The 17,782-nt window shown below is 34.6% G+C and overlaps 1 protein-coding gene across 1 annotated transcript in view; it reads left to right on the plus strand.

Annotated features, from left to right (window-relative positions):
* Window positions 1–13,104, plus strand: part of LOC132721994 (poly [ADP-ribose] polymerase tankyrase-like) — a 52,532-nt gene extending 39,428 nt beyond the window's left edge. The window contains 15 exon segments of the mRNA XM_060706386.1: window positions 167–243; window positions 2,605–2,791; window positions 3,403–3,480; window positions 4,362–4,523; window positions 5,112–5,232; window positions 6,389–6,497; window positions 7,403–7,673; window positions 8,094–8,294; window positions 10,148–10,216; window positions 10,969–11,105; window positions 11,389–11,515; window positions 11,517–11,615; window positions 11,617–11,675; window positions 12,055–12,120; window positions 12,981–13,104. Coding sequence (XP_060562369.1) covers window positions 167–243; window positions 2,605–2,791; window positions 3,403–3,480; window positions 4,362–4,523; window positions 5,112–5,232; window positions 6,389–6,497; window positions 7,403–7,673; window positions 8,094–8,294; window positions 10,148–10,216; window positions 10,969–11,105; window positions 11,389–11,515; window positions 11,517–11,615; window positions 11,617–11,675; window positions 12,055–12,120; window positions 12,981–13,104 — 1,887 coding nt within the window.
* Window positions 13,105–17,782: the final 4,678 nt, after the last annotated feature.

Here is a 17,782-nt window from a genome sequence, read left to right on the forward strand (position 1 = left end):
TCCTGTTTTTGCCTGAAATGATAACCAGTAGGGCACCTGAGGTATTCCTCCACCAGTCAATCTGGAGATTGTAAAGAGGCTATATTACCTATACTGTGTTAGTGCAACGTAAAATCCAACCAAAAAAAAAAAATGACTGCCTAACAACTATGTAAATCTGTTTCAGAGAGGTGTGCCGATCCTTGCTACAGACATTATGGGCCATACAGCATTATCATTAGCAGTAGATTATGAACATGACAGGTAAATAGTTGTAGTGATAGTTCAATAGATATATAATCCTTTATTAACCAGGTTTTCCGAAGGAAAAATCTGGTTATTAGATTGAGGTATGTCGGCGGGCGGGCGGGCGTAAACAATTTCTTCTGTGCGCAACTCCTACATCTCTCAACGGATTTTGACCAAACTTTCACAGAAGCTTTGTCATCAAGCGCCCTGGTGCATATTGTCAGGGTTTTGTGATTGGATAATATTTGACCTAATTATGGCCCTTTGTTTTTTTCCATTATATAGAATATATAGTGAACAATTTCTTCTGTGCGCAACTTCTCCTAAATTTCTCAAAGAATTTTGTTCAAACTTTTACAGAAGCTTTGTCATCAAGTGCCCTGGTGCATATTGTCAGGGTTTTGTGATTGGATAATATTTGACCTAATTACGGCCCTTTGTTTTTTTCCCTTATATAGAATATATAGTGAACAATTTCTTCTGTGCGCAACTTCTTTTAAATTTCTCAAAGGATTTTGTTCAAACTTTCACAGAAGCTTTGTCATCAAGTGTCCTGATGCATACTGTTGGGGTTTTGTGATTGGATAATATTTGACCTAATTATGGCCCTTTGTTTTTTTTCCTTATACAAAATTAAAGTGAACAATTTCTTCTGTGCGCAACTCCTACATTTCTCAAGGAATTTTGTTCAAACTTTCACAGAAGCTTTGTTGTCATCTAGTGCCCTGATGCATATTGTTGGAATTTTGTGATTGGATAATTTTTTACCCAATTATGGCCCTTTGTTTTTTTCCCCTTATATAGAGTATATAGCAGGGTTTGAATTTAAGCTGGCATACTGGCAAAATGCCAGTTAAAATCTAATAATACCAGTAAAAAATACTCTAGCTAGCATTTATTTGCAAGTGACTGTTCATTTTGGACGTTTACATAATTGTTATCTTCTGAGCTGATGATGATGCTTGGCAACTGCCCCCTGCAGAAACTGATGATGTTTACTGTGCCAGATGCAGTAACTGATGATGTTTACCTTAAAAACTTAAAAATCAATTTTTGGTTGCTCTATTTATTTTTCTGTTTCTATATTTTGATGGACTTTTTATAACAGCCAAACACTATTGGTTAGAGCATCCAAGATGTTATATCAGGGTCCAATGTAAATTTGTAGCATTCCTCTGTAAAGTGTTTACTTTTAAGCTGAAATAGTAGATCAGTGCCTCTGAGTTTTCAGGCTTTGGTGTAATCAAGTACAAAATATCTTAAAATTAATGAAGGTCCTAATTAATTACATAACATGAACAAGTTTATAAATGTACATTGGCACCAGTGGGTGTTCCTCTGGTATATCTAATCTGATCCCTAAACAATTGTTTATGACATTTATAAATTAACGTGTTCAAATGTTTTTGTTTCGTTACAAGAAGACATCTGTGTTTACCAGTAAAAAAGATGTTTCTGATATTCAATAGACATTCAAACTTATTATCATTTGTCATACCAGATGTTCAAAATACGCATAATTTGTCATTGTGTATTATAAAAATCATAATAATAATAAGATACGTGATCATTGAAATGCCAGTTGACTACCTCATATTGCCAGTTAAACATTTGATCACTTGCAAAAATCTGCAAGTAGAAAATTTTGCTAAATTCTAACCCTGTATAGTGAACAATTTCTTCTGTTGCCCAACTGCTTCTACATTTATCAAAGGATTTTGTTCAAATTTTCACAGATTAGCTTTATCTTCAAGTACCCTGATGTGTATTGTCAGGGTTTTATGATTGGATAAGTTTTTACCTTATTATGGCCCTTTGTTTTTCCATTAGTGTAATATATCCTATTAATCACAACAGACTTTATTTAGTTATAAAACAGAAACTATCTAGGTTGTTGCATGCCTGCCAGCTCATCTGCCTGCTTTTGGGTCATGTAGAGTCAAGGTCAAGGTCATTGTTGCTAAAAATAGCAAATCTGTTTCCAGTCAGGTCACTGTTACTAAAACTAGAAAATACCATGTTTCTTGTTTAACTTGCTAGAACGTAAAGTGATTAGCCTTTACAACCAGAATAGAGCCTTTAATGTGTGGGAGCTAACTGGCTGGCTATTTAAAAGTCTGTGGATGCACTCTGGTGTCAGCAGTGGGTAAATTAATACAATAAATCAGGGGTGCCGGAAGTACACTGAGTCACCATTTAAATTACTAAGAAAGTTGGTCATGTCCATTTCATAAATTAGGCCAGTGGCCTTCACTTTATATCTTGTATTTACATTGGTCTTTGCTGTATTTTATATAAATAGATACCAGCATTAGCAGCACTAATTAATGAGTATCATTGAGAGAAATTTCAACCATGTGTGTGTTCTATTTTTAGCTGTGCAATAATGTTACTACAGAAGGGAGCAAAGGTGGATGCTACCATTGTAGAACTGGTAGAGAAAAAAGATCGCAGAGAGTACTATACTTCCAGCATTACATCAAAGAAACTTCCCATCTGGAAATGGAAACGCTCAAGATATGCAGACAAAGTGGTGAAACCGTACCATTTTGATACATACCAGGTAAATGTTAGATATACTTGTTCTTGCTAACTTGATCTGCGTGTGGTTTAAGCATTCGTAATTTACTAGTCTACTTTACTCAATGGTGAGAGGATTGGATTTGTGATCCAGGGGTCATGTGTTTAAGTCTAGGCCAAGGTGAATTTTGAGTCTAGTGGCCATTTATCTCTCACTGGTGAATCAGAAATCATGTGGGGCTAGTAGTTGTCAATTGTAGAGAAATTGTCAATTACTGGTTAGTTATCCAGGGATGCTGGTTAAATGGACATTCTGCTCCAAGCTATGACCAAAATGTTTTGAAATCTGTGTAAAACAAAGAAAGAAATACTACTATTTGTTTATTATTGTTATTACTTAAATATAGAGCATTGTCATTGAAAATGTTAGAAAAATACACTTGTTATATGCTCTAATATTTTACAATGATTAAAGTAATTTAACATTGTTCTAAATGATTTTTATGCAGTTTTAAATTTTGGTTACAGATTCTCTTAATAAAGCAATGAATATTGTGGGAATTAAGGTTTGCTGCCCTTGAGGCACTCCCACCAGTCTCCCTAAGTTAAGTTGTACACTTCATTATTGTAAATTGAATTCTCTGTATATTACAGTTTGCTATTGAAGGAGAATTACAGGGTGTTGCCCATATGATTCTAGATGCCTCGGGACTCACTGGAAAGGCTGTTGAGGTTTGTATACATTTAGGTTATGTCTACCTGGTTATACTTTTAGATACATTAAAACAAAGAAAACTATACTGCTTTGAATTAAAACAAAAAAACTATACTACTTTAATTTCCCTTAACATCAATATTTATGACACTGTTTTGCTCCAAAATTATGAAGAAATGTGGCTTTCGTATGATACAATTCCAAGTTTTGGAAAAAGTAATATTTTTTGTAAAATATTAACTTAAACATAGTTAAACCTGTGTTTGTTAAAAATCACCTCTAGTAAATAAAGATGACCATGTAAATAAAGGCCACTCTTCAACAACCCTTTATTAATAAGTAGAACAGCATCACGTGTAGATAAAGACCACTGTTTATAAATATCATGTTTGTCCTTTAAGTGGCCTTTGATAACAGGTTTGACTATAATTTAGAACAGTTTTTAAGTGATTACTGACTGAATTTCATTGAACTAATGGGGTGTAATGATACAACAATTTGACTTTCATAAAAGTTTTAAAAGAATGTGTTGTTTTATCGCTATTATTAAAGAGTGTTCAAAGAATATGTTGAATACAGATTTATTTCTGGATCTTGTAGACAGTCATTGAGTTATAATTTAAACGAATCTTCAAAAATAGTTTAGAGGCATAGTTTTTCGCAGGGTTTTCATATTTATCTGAGGCAAAAGATGTTCCAACGAAAACAGCCGATTTGGCCATGGGTGAAGGGGGGATATTTTAATGTACAAGCTGAAAGTACAACCAATTTTAACAGCATTTCAACTGATTATATGGATCGCCAATCTGTTAATATTGAAAACCTGTTTCTTTTGCATGCAAATAATTATTATGTCTCAAAGAAGGGCAATTCTAATTGATTTGAATGTTTTTCACAGGCTGCGTTGAAGGTGAACAAATACCACATTGCTCTACGACATCTACATCGTATAAAAGACACGGCTATCATCAGAGATTACAAAAATAAAGATGGTCAGAATCTGTTACATATTTTGGCTCTCGAAACAACCCCTGGTAAAGACAGTGCACTTCAGTTAAAGGTGTGATGAATCCTTGTTTGTTTATAAGTATTTCTAATAAAAAAACATTTTAGTTTGTTTGTATGAATAAAGATAAGGTTCACGTATTTTCATTTCTAAAGATTCAAGATGTAAATGTTTCCCACTCTCTTTTACAGTATAATGAGTATTTTGAAATAATATTGTTTTAGAACAAAATATTTAATCAGGCTTTAAACCACATGCCCATCACCAATGAGGTTTCCAAAAATTCCCCAGGGATTTTGGATTTTTCGATGTTAGAAAGCTATCCAGCTATATGGAAAATTTTGATTCTACTTGATGCCGTCTCACGCCAGGGACTGTTTACACCTAAGGGTCAGTTGGTCTTACTCCACCAATAAAGCTGGATAGTCTCCATATGAATTTAATCAATATTGGTTTAGATGTGACTTAAAATCCATCAACAACAAAAAATTCAAGTTACTGACTTAATGTGGTTAGAAAATTACACAGTAACTGAATCTGACTTTGCATGCTTCATATGAGAAAGGTGTTTCTCAACAATTGTAATTGAAAGTGCTAGGTTATGATTAAGTTTAAACAGTTCAACAACTTATTTACATTTAGGTTGCTAAAGCTCTAGTAGAGAAAGGCGTGTCATTGACTGCTCTGGACAAGTACAAAAGATATCCCTTGGTTTATATTGCTTACACACATCAACCTATAGAACTTGCTAAATATTTCCTAGGTAAGTACTAATTTGATTTTAAGACTGTTGTACAGAAATAAGTCAGTTCTCCAGAAGAGGGTTTTATTAAACAACATAGGAAATTGAAGTTGAAGTGTTTTACTATGTTTTGGATTGTTAGCTTTCCAAAATTTGTATATTTCAAGATATTTTCCAGAAGGAATGATAAAGTCATTAAGTTCATCCATGGGAATCTTTGTGGATGTAACAAATGTTAATTTCTTAAGAAAAGATGTTATCCAGACCTCGGCACATGTTGGTTTTTCCATGTTTATCCACGGGTACAAACAAACTTCAAAGCTTTAGGGTACACCACCTGTCACAATAGATTACTCGATCTTTTGCGCATATTGTAGAAGTCGTAAAATTGTTTGAACCCCGGTTGCATTAATCTTATTGTGCCCCCACTTTAGTGGCGGGCATTTAGAATTACCATGGACCTTCTGTTCGTCCATCCGTTCTCTTTTGTGTCGCACGTTACTCAAAAAGTATTTGACCTAGAGTCATGAAACTTTACAGGAATGTTGATTAGCATGTGTTGTTATGCACCTGGGTATTTTCGTCTGGTTTATGTAGTATTTTTAGAGTTATTGCCCTTGACTTGGTAAAAATTTGCAATTTTCAACTTGTATCGCACGTTACTCAAAATATATTTGACCTAGAGTCACGAAACTTTACAGGACTGTTGATCAGCATGTGTAGTTGTGCACCTGGGTATTTTCGTGTGGATTTATTTTGTATTTTTAGAGTTATTGCCCTTGACTTAGAAAATTTTTGCAATTTTCAACTTGTGTCACATGTAACTCAAAAAGGAATTGACATAGAGTCATTAAACCTTACGGCAAGGTTGCTCAGCATAATGTAGTTGTGCACCTTGGGTTTTGCATGTGGATTTATCCAGTATTTGTAGAGTTATTTCCCTTGACTTTGTAAAAACTGTTTTATTATGTTGTGTTATTTGTTCCTGGAGTGCTTGAGTTAGAATCAACCAACTTTACAGGAATAATGATCAACATCACTTGCCCTTTTACTTAGTAAAAGATTTTTAGTTTTCAACTTGTGGTGTGGGGGCACCCGTGTCTTATGGACACATTTCTAGTTTTCGGGTAAATCTATTGTCAGCATGGTAAAATCTTAAGATCATAATTTGTTACAGAGAGTAGTGTCAATCTGGACTTGAACAAGAAAGATGTGTATGACAGAACAGTTATGGTAGCGCTGTTCTGGGACCAACAATCGATCCACAATGAAAAAACAAATAGAAAGTAAGACTATTGTATTAACCTTACAAATGATATTGATCATCAGTGTATGAACACATTTGCTGATGTTTCTACATTTCAAATATCACCATTGTTGTATAAATGTTGAATTCTGCTTAGTCAGTGCCAGTGGGATACTAGCTTGCACTTGCCTGTTCTTTATGGGACATCCATGGCTGAGTGGTTGAGGTAGTTTACTTCAAACAACCTCCCCCGCACCACTGTGGGTTTGAAACCTAACAGGGACTTTTGATTCTTTCTTGTGAGGAAGCTATCCAGCTTCCATATGGAACATTTGTGGTTCTACTCATATGCCCGTTTGTGTCTAAAATAATGCACAGAATGTAACCTTAGGTCTTCCAGCAACAGTAAAGCTGGGAAGTCGCCATATGACCTTTTCTGTGTTAATGAGACATGAAACACAACTAAAAAGCAACAAACAAACACACTAGCATCCACAAATAGACGTAAGCAAAGCCAGCCTGCATCTTTTTCTATATTGCAGTTTTTTGGAACTCTAATTTTTCTATTCTAAGTCTTGCATATATTTTGCGAATGTAAACTGGAGTTATGACATTAGTTCTGAAGTTTAAAAGGACTATATTCGCCATATAGTAAACTGATTAATGAACAGTGAGAAGTTAAAGTAAATGAAAAGAAAATCGAAAATCTTGGAAATATTGTTATTTAGAATCTTGGAAATATTGTTATTTAGATAATACATTCTGAAAATAATTTTATTCACTTGGTAATGTCAGGATGAGTGAGCTAGGCCTATCCGCATATATTCACAATCTGTATAGACTGTTGTTTGCAATGATTTTGAAACTACCAAAGATGGTTCCAAAATTAAAGCAGGACATTACAACTAATTCAGGTGATAATTAAGAGTTATGTTAATTTTCTAGGGCTTACATTAAATTGCTTTTGGATGGGGGAGCAAGTCTCGATGTTGTGTACACGGTACAGTGGCCAGAGACACCATTGTTTGATGTAGCCATCGCAGACTTACCGTTGGACTTTTTCGAGCCGTTAGAGCACTCTGGACGTCTAACTCCACTTATGTCAGCATTGTATAATAATGACTTTGATCTTGTGAAATTTCTGTTGAAAAATGGCGCGTCTTCCAATCTGCCCGATCAAGATGGAGTAACACCCATTAGCATGCAAGCAAAACTGGTTTGTAGATTATAATAATAAAAGAAATTATGTATGCTTTTTTAACAATTCTTTGCTATGGCTCACTGCAGAAAACAGACATTGTGATTGTCTATTGGATTATTACTAAATATTTGATCTGTTTACAGTTGAAAACATGTATTCAACAAACTTAATGATTTTGTTTTAGTAATATTTGTAGAGAAATTTTTGAGCTTTACAATGTATGTTTTTGCTTGTAGATTTATTTTTAGAAAAGAAAAAAACAACTTTCCAAAATAAAAATATATATATATAAAAAAAACTTTCCCAAAATCATTTTCAGTTGGGAAGGTTTTTTCAGGAAGCATTATGTAATAATTAAGCTTTATATAATCAGAAAGTACATTTTATTCATAGATGCGTATTTCCTTAGTTTATTCACGATTTCTATTTCCACAGCATGATGCAACACTTGTACGAGTGTTACTGAACAATGACTATGTGGAACCAGCTAAAACAGATGGCTCGAAAACAACACTGAAAAAGAAGATATCTCGAGCCGCGTTTGAAATCAAAACCTGTAGGTGGTGTGATGATGATGATGGTGGTGATGATGATAATGAAGATAAAGATTATGATGAAATGATGATGAAGGCGAAGGTAAAGCTTTGAAGGCATATCTAGACCTATTTTAATTGTTGAGTTTTTATAAAGTGGCACTTTATTCATGATAATACAGATAGAGGCAGGTAGAGTCTTAAATTTTGGATGCTATCGTTTGCCTTACATGTTTTAATTTCCAAATAATCTACATGAATTTTAGTCCATTGCTGAGTGTTTAATTTGTCGATTTAAATCCAATTGCTTCCTTTGGTGTGGGGTTTGAATTCCTCCCAAGGGACCTTGATTTTCTTCATGTGAGGGAAGCTGTCTGGCTAGTTTAAGGAATGTTGCACAACTTTACTTTGGTACATACTTCTACCTGAATTAAGACAGAAGGTCTTGGTTCACACCAGTAACCTGGAAATATGAGCATTACACGTCATTGTGATTTGAAATCCAACAAAAAAAAAAGGCAACATTAAATGTTTTCCTGCATGTTTGGTATACACATTAATGTAATAAGTCTGCAGAAGCTTTGCAGTGACTGAACATAGGGGGAAATTTAGTTATTATAGATGAAATTGTGTCAAACAACTGTCATCTTTAAATCTAATGGCTTATGATAATTTTGGAACTAAAAATTGTTATTCATTAAATTTAGTGAAGCATGATACCTTTAAGGGGGAAAAAAACGACAAGAAAAAGAATGAAAAATCTGGTTTTATACAGCAAAGGGTTGAGATATTAAATACTGAATTTCCTATCTTTCAACAGGGGGAGATAATTCGGAGATGAAAAAAAAAAATGAAGAGGAACTAGAGGAGGAGCCTATTGAGGACTCTGACCAATGATACAGATGTTGTTGATGAGATGATGATGATGACAACGCCAACATTTGCCCATGACCCAGACTGGGCTCCAACAACCTTCTATGAGAGAAACAGCAACAGTCTTCTGTCAAATAAAGGTAATGTGGTCACCAAATTTTGAATTGAGGAATTATAGTAACGTATTTGATTGACAACTTAAGCAGACTGATTAAAACTTTAACAACAAGATTTAAAGAGATTTAGTTAATGGCAATATTGAATAGTTCTGTTGACTGACAAAGGAGGAGAAAATTGACTGAATGATGATGAACTTGTGACATTAGGTAGATAGAATAGTACATTATGTATAAGTATTTTAGATTTTAACATAAAATAAACTGCATGGTATGTTGCAAAATGGCAAATTTGTGAGGAAAGCTATTTAGGTGCCTTACAGAAGCTTCATTGTTTTACGTAAGTGCAGCTTAGATATTGTGTTGAGGTCGTTCTTTAATAAGGATTAAAACAAGTGTATGAAATAAAAGTGTGAATGAAAAATAATTAGTGAGTTTGTGGTAAATCTCAATTTTCACTCAGTAGAACAGGGCCCAACTCTAAACTTCGAAAACACTTCTCATTTTATGTGATAAAAGCCAAAAATTACCATCTCAAATAAAAAATGGACCATTTCGGTAACATTTTAATTGACCCATTAAGCTTAAATTTCTCAAAGTTACTCAATTGGCCATATAGCTGAGCCATCTTTTGCTTCTTTTTAACATTTTGGCAATTAATACAGTTATAGCATTTAGTATTTTGTAATGGCAGTCAAAATACAATTTTGTTTACATTTTGCTTGTTTTTATCACAAATTGCTTTAAAATTCATTGCTATTTTTAAGGTGATATAGCATGTTCACCTCACGTGTTTTGGATCTGTTTATTGCAACATTTCAAGACATACTTTTTTTGTTTTCTACAAAAATAAAACTAGATTTATTATTTCTGAGACTTTGTTTGACCCTTTAAAAATGGACATGATTAATGCCCTTGAAAGAAAGAGGCATGAAGTATCACATTATTATTTTGTATTTTTCTACAGATGATTTTGAGAGTTGTGGAGAAGACAAGTAATGTAGATCTTACAGTGACCGACAAGTTTGGCTGGACGGTTATACACCACCCTCGTCTCACCATTAGACTATGGCACATTTGATGATGAAGAGAGATACTCTATGTCTGGCAAAACGGCTGGAGCTCCACTCGTCACAGAGAGTAAAGCGGGGAGAAACTTCCTGCGAAAATGGCGCTGAACGAATTTGGAGCTAAAAAGTAGCCAAGTAGGTTGCAGGCGGTTGCTGAATGGTGAAGAAGATAAAAGGTTAATACTTTACTTTAAGCCTTTGCCACACTAAATGTCCTAAAGTTGACTTGTTCATCTTTCATTTGGGACTATAATTGTCATTTATGAGAGTTGAAACCAAGTCTAAATTTGTAAGATTATACATAAATCACATTTTGAGACAAGTATATCTATACCTGCATCCAATTGGCATTGATTTCTATACTTGTTTAAGTGATGTATATATTTGCATAATTTTTCCTGTACCTTAACCTGCTGTCAACCACAAGTATTCTTTGATACCCTAGTATAAGACCAGGCCAATCTGCATGTCAATCAAAAGCAGTCTGACCATGCTTTTATACTGTAGAAAGGTCAATTTTCTATCTTGATATAAAAGTCCATGAAAAGAAAGCTCTTTGCTTCAAAGCCTGGTGATTCCTTCACAGAAATTCAGTAGGTTAAGGGCTAAAATTGTGTTTTGTAATGTGTATGTCCTTGATTCAAACCCAATGCCTTTTTCTGCAGGAGACACCAGTTACGCCTCCATTCGCATGCCCCTACTGAGGCTGTAAAATAAGCTAGCGGAGGCGAAAGCGAATATGTTTGAAGCTGACGCTGATTCTATGATAAAGAAACTGATACCAAGTGATGCAGAGGCAGCTAAAACCAAACCAAAACCTAAAGTTGATGAGCAGTGTATGGCAGCTGATACAGGGTAAGATATTGATCATACTAAGAAATACAACAAAATTTTCATATTGTTAAAAGACATTTAAAAGAAATAAAGAAGTTTGAGAATAGGGCATAAGACACTGCTAGCGCCTCGTCCAATAAAGTTTTGAGTTGCATACTAGTCCAATAGAATTCAGTATTGTACTCAACAATGTATTATAACCTCATAATATTGCCCCCCCTCACCCCTTGGCAATTAGCCAAAAGTGTCTTGTTTGGTGTATTTTGTTGATGCTTTCATTAAGTAAATATTTTGATATTTTCAGGGAGGTAGTGTTTGACAAGGAGAACAATCGACCTTTTGACATTATTCTATCAAAGATAGAAGTGAGAAGCCCTTCTCAATGAACACTTAATAACTTTTATAAGATGCAGATAATCTATCACAAAAGTCAAGGACATTTATGTTTTCTGTTTACAATGGGGTCGTATCGGGACGAGACGGGCATGTACCAAGAAACACTCCGTACACAAACGTTTGGCTGAGGCTACGGTCCTCATTCTCTAAAATATTCAAATCCAAGACTGGGAATGCATGGTCAGATTTAAACAAGTGAGTATGCATTCTTGTTTTTGTTATGCACTTTCATTAGAATTATGTTTTATATGTTTCTTTAATCTATTGTTTCACGTTGTATGTATTTGCCCTCAAGGGTATAAAACATTTTTCTATGTTCTGTCTCAAATGTATATCCTCATTTATCATAAACCATTGCTGGATTTCCTTTAAAACTTTACGCATGTCTTTGAGATCATAATTGTAGCTTACTGTCCATATCTGTTGTCTGAATTTTTGATGAATTATTATCACCCTGTTAGTGATTTACAAATCCTTGAATGTCCTTTCTTTTGGTAAGAATTCGTTGAGTGCCCCGTCTGTGTTACATTTGTTGTAATTGACTGTACATATAAAGTGGGATAACTTGTTTCAGTTTTGAGAACCAACCAAAAAAATACCGCTTGGTAGAGCTAGACAACCAGCCGTCACCAGTCTCAGGGTTGATTCAAACTAGAGTCAAGCAGTCCATCAAAAACTACTCAGGGGAAGGTGCAAGATTTACTGCTGAAATGGTAAGTATATTGAAGTTGAGATTTTGACATCTGCTATCAGGCTTTTTTCCTCTATAGGCAAGGGCCGGTATAGGGCTGCTTCCCCAAAGAAAAATTCTTTAAAATCATGCAGTTTTCCCCAAAAATTGAATTTGCATTGAGTTTTTTCGTCCCCTTTTGCAAATATACTGTGTAATTTTCCCCCAAAATTAAGGACTGGGCTGCTTCCCAAATCTGTGAAAAAAAGCCCTGGCTATGAGGACCTTAAAGTGTCTTCGTAACCTTTAAAATGATCTTTCTAACCTCAAAAGAGAATTATTATTGATTCTTTAGAAAGGTTAAGAGGTTAAATTACTGTTTGGTGATTTGACATCTTGGAAATATAATGATGTCGGGGGAAATGAAGGGAAGTCTAAATATTGACTATAAACAAATCCAAAGCTAATACCCTTTTTTCAACTGGACGAGACGTACATAAAATGTTTCTAATGATAGTATGATGATAAATTAACTAATATATGTAGCATAAAAAGGAAAGAATGAGAATTGATTTAAAAAAAGTTATTTATTATCTTGTCTTCAATTTTATAACATATTTGACAACTTTACTATTTCTTCATTGACTTGAGTTCATGATAAATTGTTTTAAAATGAATCTTTAAATTGTTTAATTACATGGTTTTATTTGGAGTGGGAAATTTGCTAAACTAATTTGTGTGTGTGTTTGTATAGGTGACTAAAGCACCGACGCAAATAAATAATAAGGTAAAAAGAAGAATAGAATGGATCTCTGTCGTATGTTTTACAGGCGATGTTGGATGATGCAGGCAGCTTTACGGAATGCCAAGATGGCCGAGGAGTACATGCCATTTGGTAGAATAAAACGAGATGTATTAATAGAAGCAAGAAAAATATTACAGAAAATTGGGTAAGTAGTATTTCATTAGCCTCGCTTTTTGAAGATGAAACAAGTGCCCAGTACTGACCATGATCAGATGGCAAAGATCATAGTCATGGTCTGTACTGTTGGCTGTTCAGTCAGTACATATTTTGAAATTTACCTAATTAAGTAAATAAATGATCTGGTCCGGATTTAAAGATGGATAAGTCCATTTAATATATCTAGGGTAGAAGGGGTTAATACACATGGTGATATCAATGTTATTATTGATGGTTATTATAAATTAACAAAAGGATGATCTGAGATTGATTCTGGGTGAGGACTTTATAATTTGGGAATTTAAGATTTTGTTATAAGGGAAAGAAAGGAGAAGTATTGTTACTGCATATCAGCAAAGAAATTTAATGTGCCTTTTGGAACCAGCACAATGTACAATACTGAAAAAAAAAAAAAAACGTAATAAAATTCCAAGCAAAAAGAATTATTATCAAGGAATTCAGCCAATTGGTATGAATTAAGAGATATCTAGTATATATATTTTTTTAAATAATATTCTCGATATTTCAGGGATATGTGTAGAAAATAGATAAAAACAAAAGCAATTAGCGTTTGACCAAACAGAACATCAGACAAATTGTGAAAAGGTGAGCAATTTCAATATAATGTTGATGTTTGAATGAAAAAACATTATTTGAACCGGCTTTGCAGTGAGCTCCACTTAGTTTTGCGCACTTTTGGTGTAAAGTGGCTGTATGTTGCACCGCCGGCTTTGTTTTGGTAGATCTAAGGATTGCTGGTCCGCATGGTTCGGATCGCGAGTCGGCAAGCAAGTCGTTTATTACTTTCATTGCTTAGTAACTAGCTTGGTTCCAATGAGCAGATAATTTTAAGAGTGTTTTCAATAAGATAATAGCTTCCAAACTAAAATAAATTTGTATAAAACTAAACTGTTTTAATGAGAGTTTGTATTTAACACATACAAATGAATATATTACAACTATAATTAAGATCTCAGCGTTGTCAACAAGTATTTATACATCCTGATGCCACAGAAGGGTACTCATACGACAAGAATAGAAACCGCTGGATTTGTAGATCTCGTATAAAAGGTCGAAATGAGATTAATCTCCAACCTCTCGATCTGAAACGCCAGTAAAATACTACTTGGAGCACAGTATAACCTCACGTAAGCAGAAAATTACGTAATTCTGGTTCCCCCCAAAAAGTTGGGTGTTTTGGTTTTTCCAAAAAAAAAAAATGCAAATTGGTTTCTAAAAATTGGTAAATTTGTTTTCCCTTTCAATGGCAAACAGGAAAAGATGCTTACTATTTGGCCTCCAAATTTTCCAGAACAATGATGCTCTACTCCGCACGATAAGGTCTCTTCCACTTGGTAAAAGATTCCCTACAATTTTGACAGTTTTTGGTGTGACTGGAAATAAAAATTAAAAACATTCAAGACAATGTATAGATAAAAAAAAATTACTATCAAGTATGTGTGTTTGGATTTTTATAATGTTACTTATACAGATTTTATGTAGTTGATTCCTGTAGAAGCTGTAAGCTTCAGAGACACACGTAAAACAAAACAGTTACTAAAAGTACGAGTTATAGGTTTCTTACCTAAAGCAGCATTGATTGCCCCATTTATAATGTAGAGTGTTTGTTTTTACACTGACAGAAGAACCCTCTTGACTACATGTAGTCAGGCAAAGGCTGCTCTATTACACCACTCAAGGGAAGACGATGTCGAGTCACATAACATCCTCAAATATATCAGGGCTCAACAAGAATCTATAAGTTCGTTTTAATAATGCCGAACGCAACATTTGATAAATGAAAGACCCACTCAAGTCTTCACTTTCCTTCGTTGTCTTTGTTTGCTTGTGTTTATTTTATTATTTATTGACTGCTTGGAACTTTTGTTGTAACATGAAGTTGATTGACCTCAAACCAAAGTTTCTGTAATTGCGGTACATTCAATTTCAAAAGTGGGGCGAAAATTGTATGTGTGTGTAAAGTGTGTGTATGAAGGTCTAGGGCAGACTTAGATATTCAATGTTAAAATTATCATACAAACTTCATATTATCAGTATGACTTGACGACTCGAACAATATGAAATGAATGTTCCTGACTTAGAGTGTATTACAAAGTTGTTAGTTTAATGCGCATAATGAAATTACTGGAGACATTTTTTTAGATGTTCTGTACATAAAAAACATAGAAAGAATTAAGTGACTTAGCAACAATGTTTTTATGTAATAAATATTATAATATACATGTCATATAGCAATTTATTGATTTACATACCGTAGCCGAGTTGGTTAAGGTTGTTGAATTCAAACCAATTGCCCCTCACCGCTATGGGTTCAAATCCCAACATGTTAGGAAGCTATCCAGCTAGCTTACGGAACGTTGGTGGTTCTACTCAGGTGCCCGTTCGTGCCTGAAATAATGCACGGAAGGGCACATGAAGGTCTTCCTCCACCAGTAAAGCTGTAACATCGCAAAATGACCTATACTGTGTCGGTGTGACGTAAAACCCAATCAAAACAAACACTACAAAAAACAAATTTACATAATTTTACTTTGTAAGGGAGAGAAAAAAAATGTTCAATTAAGCAGATTGTACCATTTGAAAAAATTGTGTTTGTTTTTCTCATTCATTATCAGGCAGTTCAAAAGTAGTCTGCAATAATATAAGTTATGGCGTCGGTGATGGAATCAGCAAGAGAAAATTCAAGAACTGATAATCATAAGATGTTTATGGATGGAAGCTCCATGTCCAACGTTCATGAGTATCACCATAATGGTTTACTCCTATCAACAGGACATGCGTTCGGGAAGAGGTACGGTTGTAAGTTATTGTTTATTCTGTTACGATGTGATTTTTCTAAATATACTAGTATATAAGTAATTATTAGCTCACCTGTCACAAAGTGACAGGGTGATCGCTTTTTCGTCCGCGTCCGTCCGTCCGTCGTCCGTCCGTCGTCCGTCGTCCGTTCCGTAAACTTTTGCTTTAAATGACATCTCCTCATAAACCACTGAGCCAATTTCATCCAAACTTCACAGGAATGTTCCTTTGGTGGTCACCTTTAAAAATTGTTCAAAGAATTTAATTCCATGCAGAACTCTGGTTGCCATGGCAACCGAAAAAAAATCTTTTAAATATCTTCTTTTAAACAACCCTAAGAGCTAGAGCTTAGATATTTGGCATGAAACATCTTCTAATGAGTGTCTACCAAGTTTGTTCAAATAAAAGCCCTGGGGTCAAAATTGGCCCCGCCCCCGGGGGTCATTGATTTTCCCTATATATGCATATAGTAAAAACTTAAAAGATCTTCTTTTAAAGAACTGTAAGAGCTAGAGCTAAGATTTTTTGGCATGGAACATCTTCTAGTGAGTGTCTACCAAGTTTGTTCAAATAAAAGCCCTGGGGTCAAAAATTGGCCCCGCCCCGGGGGGTCATTGATTTTCCCTATATGCATATAGTAAAACACTTAAAAAATCTTCCTTTAAAGAACTGTAAGAGCTAGAGCTTAGATATTTGGCATGAAACATCTTCTAGTGAATGTCTACCAAGTTTGTTCAAATAAAAGCCCTGGGGTCAAAATTGGCCCCGCCCCAGGGGGTCATTGATTTTCCCTATATGCATAAAGTAAAAACTTAAAAAATCTTCTTTTAAAGAACCCAAAGAGCTAGAGCTTAGATATTTGGCATGAAACATCTTCTAGTGAATGTCTACCAAGTTTGTTCAAATAAAAGCCCTGGGGTCAAAATTGGCCCGCCCTGGGGGGTAATTGATTTTCCCTATATGCATATAGTTTAAACTTAAAAAATCTTCTTTTAAAGAACCGTAAGAGCTAGAGCTTAGATATTTGGCATAAAACATCTTCTAGTAAATGTCTACCAAGTTTGTTCAAATAAAAGCCCTGGGGTCAAAATTGGCCCCGCCCCAGGGGGTCATTGATTTTCCCTATATGCATATAGTAAAAACTTAAAAAATCTTCTTTTAAAGAACTGTAAGAGCTAAAGCTTATATATTTGGCATGAAACATCTTCTAGTGAATGTCTACCAAGTTTGTTCAAATAAAACCCCTGGGGTCCAAATTGGCCCCTCACCAGGGGTCATTGATTTTCCTTATATGCATATAGTAAAAACTTATAAAAATCTTCTTTTTAAAGAACCCAAAGAGCTAGAGCTAAGATATTTAGCATGAGACATGTTCTAATGGGTGTCTACCAAGTATGTTCAAATAAAAGCCCTGGGGTCAAAACTGGCCCCGCCCCGGGGGTCATTGATTTTCCTTATATACATAGCAAAAAACTTAAAAATCTTCTTTGAAAAAACCCAAATAACTAGAGTTTGAGATATTAAGCATGCAACATCTTTAAGTAAATATCTACAAAGTTTGTTCAAATAAAAGCCCAGGGGTCAAACTGGCCCTGCCCGAGGGGTGTCATTTTTTTACTCTATGTGTATAGTAAAAACTTAAAAAATCTTCTTTTAAAAAACCCAATGAGCTAGAACTTAGATGTTTTGCATGAAACATCTTCTTATGGGTGTCTACCAAGTCTGTTCAAATAAACAAATAAAAGCCTTGGGGAAAAAATTGGGGGGGGGGGGGGGGGGGCTATATACAGGTGAGCGACCTCAGGGCCATCATGGCCCTCTTGTAATTTATAATTAATTAGATTAAATGAA

The sequence above is a fragment of the Ruditapes philippinarum genome, unplaced genomic scaffold (assembly GCF_026571515.1).
Source record: "Ruditapes philippinarum isolate M1 unplaced genomic scaffold, ASM2657151v2 ctg3762_1_1_1_1, whole genome shotgun sequence".
In the NCBI taxonomy this organism is placed as follows: domain Eukaryota; kingdom Metazoa; phylum Mollusca; class Bivalvia; order Venerida; family Veneridae; genus Ruditapes; species Ruditapes philippinarum.